This window comes from Suricata suricatta, chromosome 9, assembly GCF_006229205.1.
Source record: "Suricata suricatta isolate VVHF042 chromosome 9, meerkat_22Aug2017_6uvM2_HiC, whole genome shotgun sequence".
Lineage (NCBI taxonomy): Eukaryota > Metazoa > Chordata > Mammalia > Carnivora > Herpestidae > Suricata > Suricata suricatta.
This window is the reverse complement of record NC_043708.1, coordinates 45,895,523-45,906,509: the sequence shown is the minus strand read 5'-3', so window position 1 is coordinate 45,906,509 and position 10,987 is coordinate 45,895,523. Positions and strand designations below refer to the sequence as shown.

The 10,987-nt window shown below is 36.4% G+C and overlaps 1 protein-coding gene across 4 annotated transcripts in view; it reads left to right on the top strand.

The window, feature by feature from the left end:
- Positions 1 to 10,987, top strand: part of FRMD6 (FERM domain containing 6) — a 79,731-nt gene that overhangs the window by 42,304 nt on the left and 26,440 nt on the right. For 2 of the 4 annotated variants that reach the window (XM_029951808.1, XM_029951807.1), the window contains exons 3-5: positions 5,795 to 5,885; positions 8,782 to 8,885; positions 9,914 to 9,990. In XM_029951808.1, coding sequence (XP_029807668.1) covers positions 5,795 to 5,885; positions 8,782 to 8,885; positions 9,914 to 9,990 — 272 coding nt within the window. Of the gene's footprint in view, positions 1 to 5,794; positions 5,886 to 8,781; positions 8,886 to 9,723; positions 9,814 to 9,913; positions 9,991 to 10,987 lie in introns of those variants that run through there. The other 2 variants (XM_029951809.1, XM_029951810.1) reach the window with 2 other exon arrangements.

The following is a 10,987-nucleotide window of genomic DNA, read 5'->3' as shown; positions in this document are numbered from 1 at the left end:
TCTATTGATAGACACCTTGCTATTTTTAAACTGTTCATTGGAATATAAATTCTTATTCGTATGTAATATGAATTTGCTTTTTAAATATTTTTGAGTTGTCACACACATGATATAGTAATAATTGCTAGCTTCTTAATATGCATCTTGGTCATTAATCCTAGCCCACGTCTAGCCAATTTTAAGAAAGGCTGTGCATTTGAGCACTAAGCTGTTGCTTATGGTTCATGAGTCAAGGGTAACTGTCTTAGTTGACCTGGACATTGAGGAATATGGTACTGTTTTTCTTAACTTCTAAAATTGAGTTATAATCTACATGTAGCAAAGTATAGGCATCATAAGCACACAGCTCAGAGAATTTTTACAACCGTGTACACCTGTGTAACTGTCATCCAGCTTGAGATATATTTCCAGCATCCCAGAAAGATCTTTTGTGACTCCTCCTTGTCAATAATCTCCACTCAAAGAGTAATAACTATTCCCTCCCCTATAGAGTAACTTCCTTACTTCTAAACTTCATGCAGCTAGAATTACATGATGTGTTTTCTTTTATATCTAGCTTCTTTCAATCAACATCGGCCTATGAAATTTATATATACTATTGCACATAACACTAATTCTTTTTCACTGTTGTATAATATTCCTTTGTGTGCATATGCCCAATTTGTTTATCCATTTATTGTTGATGGACATTAAGTAATTGTATTAGGCTCTCATGAGTAAAAGTGTTAAGAGCATTTTATGTGTATACATTTCATAGTCTCTCCTAAAAGCAGAGTTGTGAATCATAAAGTATACTTGTGTTTAGCTTTGGTAGACTCTGCCCAACAGTTGTATGGTGGTCAGAATCATGCCTACACTTTTTAGCCCCTCTCCCTGTTATCAACTTTCATACTCTTCCTTTTACTGACTGTATTCAGATGGAATTAGGAAAAAAATTGTCTCAGTGCAATGCCTTAAATTAGTTTTCTTTTTCTTTTTCCTTTTTAATGTTTTTTTTTTTTTTTGAGAAAGAGAGAAAGAGAGCGAGCAAGCGAGCAGGGGTGAGGCAGAGAGGGAGACACAGAATCTGAAGCAGGCTCCAGGCTCCAAGCTCTCAGCACAGAGCCCGATGTGGAGCTCAAAACTCACGAACTGCGAGATCATGACCTGAGCCAAAGTCGGACGCTCAACCAACTGAGCCACTCAGGCACCCCATAGTTTTCTTTGTTCACTCAATTGCTATATAAAAGAACATTTCTAAATGTTATGCTGAATATATATGACATTTAAATAGCTTCATTACAAAATTTAGACAGGAAATGGCTTTGCTTATTACCATAATTATTTTGATTTTATTCTGACACCCACCACAGTTTCTCAGTTTTAGTTTCTTGATTTACTAATGTAACCTCATTTTTGCTCATAGGGATTATCTGAGCATCAAACCTACCTCTTCGGATGAATTTTACCATCTGTGGGTTAAAATTTCTGTTGATTAGCAGCATTGCTATTCAGGGTACCTGAAGTCCTTTTTGAGTATGTAAGCTGATAGGCTATCATTTTTACAACCTTAGGGATTCTTTAAAAATCTAATAAAAGTTGGCAGCTTATCTTTTTAAGTGTGGTCATTGTCAAAACATATTAAAATATAATTCTACTTATATACGTGAAATGTTCTTTCAGTTTTTATATACAGTTATATAAAGAGATACTAAATTTTTTAAAAATTCAAAATCCAGGGCATATAGCCAAAGCACTTTAGGAAACTTCTCTCAATTCCATTTATATGTTTCCACCCAGAGGATTGTGTATCCATGTGTTCATGTGTGCAGCTTTGTACACATACAGGATATGGAACAAAACCTTACAGACCTCAGGTAAATGGAAGGAAGACGAATCTGACTTCATGAGGAATACTGAGAGATGGCTACAATTTTCAAAGAAGTTAATTTGTACTAAAATCTCAGCTAAGGAAGATAATTATGAGTAACACCTGCACTCCAGGTGATACTGTGTGATTGTGCACATTGTTAGCGTACAGCATCATTCCTGACACCTACATAGTAGCTGCTATTATTACGTTAATTTCTCATCAGAGATTCATTTTACATGTCTTCATTTTCCTTATTTTATAACATTAGCATAATATCCCTACAGGATGGGCAGGACTATGATCAGGAATTGTACGGCCACATATTACCATTATTAAGTAGGGTTTTAGAGTCACAGGGGCCTAAGTTGAAATCTCTATTCCTTGACCTACTCTGGAGCCTTGGGCAAGTTTTTTGCTTCAGTTTCCTCATCTATAAAGTAGAGAAAATTTTTCTGTCCTCATCGGGGTCATTGTGAGAATTTAAAGATATAACATGAATAAACTGTTAAATGTAGCACGTGGCAGCTGGGCATTGCTCATAAGCACTTAATAGAGGAGCACTTGTTTTAATTTTTTTTTGGTCTATGTTTGTCCATTTCATTCGGGAGCTCTGTTAATGAAACTCAAATAGAGAATGTGAACCCCCTGTAAGCCTGTGAGATTTTCTTATTCCAGGGCATATAGACACCCCTGCAATGTCCAGCCTCTTCTCTAGCAACCTGTTCAACAAAGGAGGGAGGAGGGACTGAGTTCAGTAGTATGGAGGTCCCTCTTTGCTGGAAAACCAACGCAGGGCTTCCAGAGGTCTGTCTTTCCCTACCAGGTGTTATCTCTGTATTCATAAAATAGCAGTTGTTATTTGTAGGGTTGTAATACAAATGAATGGTAACAAAACCAGTTTTATCAATGGCTTCATTTTTTTTCATCTCTAAATATTTTTCAAAGATAGTTTATTCCTTGACGTGTAGTTGATAGAATGTTGTCTTTCTACGTGTGAGGTATATTTAGTGTCTGATCATTCTATTTTCTCCATGAGTTTAAACTAGTAGGGGCTCTTTTAAATGATATTAATCATCAGATAAATACTAAATATGGGAACATGGAAAATTTGGGAAATAAAATTATGGTAAATGTATGAGCCACAACATTTTTGAGTGACACAAATAGTGGCCAGGAGTTTATGCTTGTTCACTAAAACTAAGGCAAACAGTTCTTTCTTCTGGAATATATTTTAAATGTGCTTGCTCAATAACCATTGGCATTTAGGACCAAATGCTTTTTTTATTAAAAAGTTCCCTAAAGAGTATATTTTCAGATAATATTTTAATTATTATTCTTAATGCTTCATACTCTATAGCACTTTATAAGCTCCATTGCTCCTGAAGTCTAAAGAATTTCAAAACTTTCACAATCAGCTAAAATGTAGCCTTAAAGACTCAGAATATGCAAATACAAAAACTCAAGGTTTTCTTCACAGCAGGTAAGACTTCAGAGCCACAGTTTTCAACAAGAACAGTACTTGCTCGACAGTTGTTCAGTAGGCCCCAAATACTTGATTTAAACTAGCAGAACAGTAATAAGTAAATGGGATCTATGGAAGAAATGTACAGCATTATGTGAACAAGGTACACCTAGTTACAACATGGTTTGTTTTCTTTGTAGTTTGTGCTTTGGAAATTCTCTGTTAACTTTTCATCACATTTTATCCCAAGTGCTTTGTTTATAACATTTTAAAATACAGTAAAAACTAGGGGCGCCTGTGTGGCTCAGTCAGTTAAACGTCCTGCTTCGGCTCAGGTCATGATCTCACGGTTCGTGGGTTCGAGCCCCACATCAGGCTCTGCTGATGGCTAGCTCAGAGCCTGGAGCCTGCTTCAGATTCCATGTCTCCCTCTCTGTCTCTGACCTTCCCTGCTTGCACTGTCTCTCTGTTTCTCAAAAATAAATAAAAGACATTAAAAAAGTAAAAAATAAAATACAGTAAAAACTAAGGATTAAAGGTATCCTAGATGGATGACATTTTAAGTCTCAAATTCACAGTATATATTTTAACTTTATATAACATTTGATCGTTTTCTCTTTATCATGTTGGTTAAGCTTATTTGTAAAGTAGAATTATGGTAATACAGAACTTAAAAATCCAGTCTTTTTAATGAACCAAGAGGATGATGATTTCCTGTTGGCAAATGTTTTCTCCCAGTGGTGGCTGTGGGTTTGCAATGCTTCCATTTTCCCTAAATTCTTGAATGGCACATTTATAAAATGATCTGCTCAGTGGGCCAGAGACTAGTCCATAGTCATGGAACAGAACAAAGGTGAGGGGCCCAAGTGGGTATCAGACACCTGCTTTTATTCAGACATTTACTGAGTGCCAACTGTATACCCTGAATATTAAATAAGACACTATCCCAGCTTTATTGAGTTCCTGGTGCTTCTAAGCAGTGGAATTGGTGTTATTCTGGTCTTAAATAAATACTTTTTGCTCTCTCCGTTAGATAAGGTGCTTCAGATTAGTTGCCATTAATCATGTGGAAAGAGCAGTAAACCCATTTTTCTTCCTTCAATTGGAAATATCACCATTCTGCATTGTTTGGCTTTCAGTTATCAGGGGGTCTCAGCATGTTTTTATTTTCTGAACCCGAGTCACATATTAAGGTATGACAAAAAGTCATGAATTCAGCGTTAATTTGGAATTTATAAGTAAAACTGTAGTGGCGTCAGTAGCATTACAAGTGTAGTACAAGTGAGGGGTAGATGCCACACATAATATGTGTAGCTGAAACGATAAACTGTCGTGTTGCATATGTTTTAATATACACGTTTAAAAGTATTTTAGTACTTAAATGAGCAAAACTGTGAGTCACTGCCTTTGCCACTACTAGCTTATATGACTTTAAGCTTTGTGGATTTCCTTCCTTCCTTCCTTTTCTTTCTCTCTTTCTTTCGTTCTTTCGTTCGGTCATTCGTTCTTTGAGAGAGTGTGTGTGAGCAGGGTACGGGCAGAAAAAGAAGGGAGAGAGAATACTAAACAGGCTGTGCACTGTCAGCACAGAATCTGTTACGGGGCTTGAACTCATGAACCATGAGATCATGCCCTGAGCTGAAATCAAGAGTTGGATGCTTAACCGACTGAAATCAAGAGTTGGAGCCACCCTGGTACCCCTGGATAGTATTTTCTCTTTCTATAACATGAAGAAATTGACCTGTATGGTCTCTTAAAGTCAGCTCCAAGCTTTAGTGATTCTGAATTCAATGAGGCAGACCCAGCAGAGTTACTATTCCCCCAAAATACTTTATTAAATATTTGAGAAATCATTAAAACTGTCTTTTAAAGACTATATTATTATTCAGCATGTGACTTTTCAGAACAGTCTATTCACAGAGTTCCAAATTAGTATGATTTTTTAATGTTTGAATTATACTAGGACTCAGAAAGGACCCTTTAGGTACTTAAAAGATTTAAGACAATAAAAGTAAGATAAATAAAAGCTAATTATTCACCCATTCACTCATCGTAATAGTAGCTAGGTATTTTGCTTAGACCATCAGGAAGAAAACCCTCCGTGTAAAGATGCCTGCCTGCTTCATGCTTCTGATAACCTGAGTAGGCTGTTTGAGTACCTTCTGAAATACTTACCACGCACCATGGGTTCAGAATTGAGACTTTGTCAGCATGTCATACAATTTACGAGTCTTGTACAAGATTGCATTGGTACCTTATTACCATGCTGCAAAAATTCGTACTGTGATTATCATTATTGAAACACAACACAGATTAAACCAATTTCCATGAACCAAGAGTGGTTTTGCTCCTGTCTGTCTTTTCCTTTCAAGGCGTGTATTTAGGGTGTATTAAATCGCCTGATTGCGGCTCAGTGTTTGGGCTTGGGTGACTTATCTCAAGTTGTTTTTTTCTGTTTGCCTCTCTGTTTTTCTCTACAGGTTAAAATTCTGTGTCACCAGTTGCTGGTCCAGGTGTGTGACCTACTCAGGCTAAAGGACTGTCACCTCTTTGGACTCAGTGTTATACAAAGTAGGTCTTAGTCCCACCTCTGATAGATTTAGCCAACTGTCACTGAGGAAGTCGTATTTTATAGCTGGTTGTAACTTAATTTGGGCATTCTGTGATAAGATTGTGATCGTCAAAATACCCACAAATTGGTCATTATTTTTAGTCTCCTATTCGTTTTTTGATCTTAACTATTGCATATTTCTTACAAGATTGAGAATTTTAGGCCATGTATTATAGTTTGAACTTAAAAATCGGTCCTTTTTAGAACTCTAGACTTTGTGCTTGTTCTTTTCTGTTTTAATTTACCAAGCTTGATTTCTGTTTCCTTGCACTCAGGGAACAGCTGTAGCTAGTAGAAAATCATCTGGCATGTTTTTGTCATTTCTTTTATAATCTTTGACATTAAAAAACTTAGGCATAAGAAAAATGACTTTCCTCTATTCAAGTTTTCTTGCTGTTGCCCATATAGTATAACAAAGTGATCTATTAATTTGCTCTTATTTCCTGTTTTTCCATCTTAATACCTTCTCTTTTTTCCAGTCAGAATATATGATTTGGAGATAGGGGATCAGTTTCTTCCATATACTTCACGTGAAGGCTTTCTTCACATCAAGGGCTCCATATAAGCCTCCCCACCCGCACACGCCCATAATACCTTAGTTAGAGTGAAGTCCCCAGCATTCACCTGTAGCCATTCCTTACAAGCTTTTTCTTTCAAGTCTTTAAGTCATATTTTTATAAATTTTTCTAATTTAGTATGATGCATAAAACCTTTTCTATCTTTGCTCAGTTTTTCAAGAATACTTTTTTGTGAAATACTTTTAATTACATTTTATACTTGTAGATGAATCATATTCTACTACTGGAATCAGTTTAAATTTAAAGGCTTATAACATCTTAAGAATCTGGTTAGTACCATAAAAAGCTTAGATCTGCCAAGTTGGAAAGTGTATCATGACCAGCCCTTCTCCTCCAGCACATGCACCATTTTCAGCTGTCTTTTTAGGAGAAGCCGGAGAGCATGAAGCAGGGAGCGCCTCAGGAACCAGTGAATCAACCATTTGTTTTTTAGTTTTTCCTTTAGTACTTAAGGCAATAAAAACACAAATTCTTCTATTAGTACATCCATCAGTCATTCTTTCAAGGAAGGGTATGGGAGAAATAAGATGCCCTAAAGCTTCTAAAATATGTTTCTTTTATTTGAAACCCAAAATTAATTCTTTCTTACTACCATGACAGCCAGACTGTTAATCTGTGTTGCTCAACAAGTCAGTCTCATAAAACCAGTTTACAGCTTCCTTAGATTTCAAAATATGAGTTTTTAAGATCTCTTTTTTAAAAGAGAGATTGTAGCGCGGTGAAAGAACACTGGAAAAGGACGCGGGTGACCTTGTTCTAACTCTAGTTCTACACTAGCTGTGTAGCTTTAGAAATGTCACTTGACTTCTGTTGACTTCAGTTTTATCACATGTCAGCTGGAGATTACTTCACCCACTTTGCAGAATTTAGATATATGCTCTAGAATTCTTAAAATGTAAAGCCATGATCAGACTGTCAGATGGTGGAGATACGGTGGTAGTTTAAAAATATGTGCCATTACGGTGAAGTCTTCATTCTGCTCATTATGTTGCTTCTTCAGATGGGAACTCAAGCCAAACACAAATCATGTTCAACAGGAAGGTTGTCTGGTCTTGTTCACTTCATGTTTAATTGGTAGCATATGAGAGATGGGAGGTAGTTAGCTGATCTGATAAGCGGATTTAAGTAACATCCTTTTGGGGTTTTGTTTTTTTGTTGTTTTTTGGTCTCTGAGACCTCGTACTTATCCCTTTCATTCAAATTGGCTGGCTTAATATGCCATTTATAGACAGAGTAGGTCTACCCTTCCTCCTCTCTCATGGCTCTTTTTCAAGCAAACCTCCCCAGTCTTCAGTCAGGAGTGACAGGGTGGTCAGGCCTGTTATTCTTGGAGAAGCCAAAGAGACGCCCTTTCCTTCCAGAGTGAGTACATTTTTATGCAGAGCTTTCCACGAGGATGCTGCCTTAGTGATGGTTTGATAAAAAGGACTGAACTGTTTTAAAAAGATTTACAACTTTGTACAAGACAGGAATGCTGAAGGCTTCTGTTGTCAAATATCTCTTTTTGAAAGATTCTCTTAGGGACATCTGAAGATTTTAATATTTTTTGCCAGCTTGTCTTCATGTATTTAGATCGTCTTTATATGGGTTTTTAGTAATCATGGTTTCTGTTCATCTTAACATCATCTCCTTGAAGAATTACTTTCGCATGCTTTTTTTTTTTTAAATGAGATTCTTCTCATCTTTCCATGATACCAGTCCAGAGGCAGTGCAAATAATAGCGTACCATTTTATCAGGCTGTGTTTTATGTGGAGAACACAGAAAAAGTTGTCTTAAAGGCTCTTGTTCACAAAGTGTGGATCCGGTGCATCACTTGGCAATAGGCAGTTAGCCTCAGTGTTGTTTCATTTCTGACATAGCAGTCAGGACGGGTTTCTGCCTCTTTCCCTGTTCCGCACCCAGGACGGGGTCCTCTGTGAGCTCAGCAGAGGCCCGATTCTCTAGGAGCGAGTAAGGCCCGTGTTGGGAGTTTGACTCTGCATTAGGACTGACCATAGAAACTTTGTATAAGCAGGATGTGGGAACTAGTATTTCTTCTGAATACTGCATATTTTTAATAGGATGTGTTCTGTATTGCAAACACAAAAAGTTTATAAAGAATCTCATTGATGTCTAGCCAACCTTTTGTCCTCTAGTATCTTGTTGAGTGTTCGCATTTGTATGTGAATTCAGAGCACATTCACAAATCATAGGGCTTTTTTAAAAGAACTTGGTTTTGTGTATATTTTCTTTAAAAAAATCATCTTTATCAACTTGCCTCCTTCTTTTAATATGCAGATAATGAACATGTCTATATGGAGTTGTCACAAAAGCTGTATAAATATTGTCCAAAAGAATGGAAGAAAGAGGCCAGCAAGGTACGACAATACGAAGTCACTTGGGTGAGATTACATTTATGAGCAAAACTATTTTGATGTTTTTAAAAGGTTTATTTTAGCTATTATACATTAGAAACATTTAATTTTTTAAGTTTTAATTCATAAAAACATTATGAAGTAGAGAATGGAAAAGGGAAATTAATGTGTAGTTCTAAAATGTCACATTAATAAAGTCTTGTAGCTTATAGCGTATAACAGAGTTTGGATATCTGCTTAAATCATGTTGGATAATAACTTTTTAGTAATTTTGGGATAATGCTTTGAAATGAAAACCATGGAAAAAGAACTTGCCTCTCTTCTGTGGCTTTGTTAGCCATCAAAACTGATGTTCTTGAAGTTTTTCATAATTTTTAAATCGACTTTTACTGTACTTACCTTTGATACTTTATTACTTTATTGTAGTGGTGCCTTTATTTAGTAAACACCAAGTCCTTTTACATGGGACATCATTCACAGGGAATTTGCCTAGTGTTTCCAGGATCACCCTATTAATCAGGAGTAAGTCCCCAGTGTCTAATCCTAGACCCTCCGATTTGTATTTAAGGATTTTTGAAATAAATGGGAAGGCTATTTGAAAGCCAGCTACAAAGTAAGGAACATTAAAGTCTAAATAAACAGACAGCATATTAGAATTTGGTATGTGGAATGTCAGAGGAACAAGAGAACATTTGTAATAAGGAGCAAATGGTCACCACAGGGGATAGAGCTGAGAGAGGAGCTGGATCTCAACTAGAAATTTCCACTGGCATTTATTTTTATCTTCCCTTATGTTGTCATTGGCATTATAGTGAATGAGTATCAGATACATGATGATGCTTTATAACTTCCCAGTTTTGCATGAACTAGATATCCATAATGGACAACTGTCTACTTTCTGCCAGCCACCACTATATCACCCAACCCCCATTAGAAGTAGATAAAACCTTTCAAGGTTTAAAAAGTCTCTTGTAAGTAATGGTATCTTGTTGCTTTTAAAACCCATTTTGCAGTTACTAAAGATAGCTTTCTTTTTATCCATGTCTTTGTTTTAGGGTATTGACCAGTTTGGACCTCCTATGATCATTCACTTCCGCGTGCAGTACTATGTGGAAAACGGCAGACTGATCAGGTATGAGGACAGGGAGAGACTGAACCTTCACTTCCCCAAGCACTCACCTTCTAACGTAACCAAATAAAGTTCTTGTGTGTGTTTGTCTCCGCCTGCTAGAATACAAATTTCAAAAGAGCAAGGATATTTTAAGAAATCTTTGGGTATCCTCATGTATCTTCAGTTCCTAGAAAAAAAGAGGCACAGCAGGCACTCTGAATATTTGTTGAATGAATGAATGAATGAGTAAATGATTGAATGATAACATTAGACTATTGATGAAAATTTGTTAACAGTGTCATTGCCTCAAATTTTCTGTACTACCCATTTTTGATAACAAGCCATTCACCAAAAGGTATTTCACTCAAGAAGGAATTAGCACTTTTGTGAAGAATGGAGAAATTAATTGAAGGACTATATTCTTTTCTGGTGGTGGGATGGGGAGCAGGACAGCAGCAAGAGCTCTCTCCTGCAAACATGGTGTCGATGTAGCCTGGTTTTCTTTCCAGCTTTGGGGTCTTGATTCTGTTCTTGGCAGGGGCCTTAAAGCTAAGATTACACCCAGTGGAGCTATCCTGTGAGAATCTTAGATGCAGTTTGGCAAGGGCAGGTAATTGATTCTTTTTCTGGAGGTGGGTGCGTGAACAATGCTATGCTACTGATACCCACTCAAAATTTACCATTTCAAAAGCTCACTTTATAATTTGTATAGGAGGATTCAGTGCTGGAAAGCTTTCAGAGATGGTTTTATTGGCTGATAGAAAATACTAGAAATGTGAACTCTGTTTTACTTATTTACTTTTAAACTTGGAGAGGCCTCAGTAAAAGATACAAAGATACATTTGGCTAATAAGTTACATGTGAGACCTGCTCTTAATATTTGCATTATTGCCATACGTAAATCAAAAAGTAAAAAAATCAGCCCATAAATAATTTTTTGAAAGGCAAAGAAACATTTTTTAGTTATTCAGACTTTACATAAAATTTTTATACTCAATTTACCTACTAAGTATGGAAT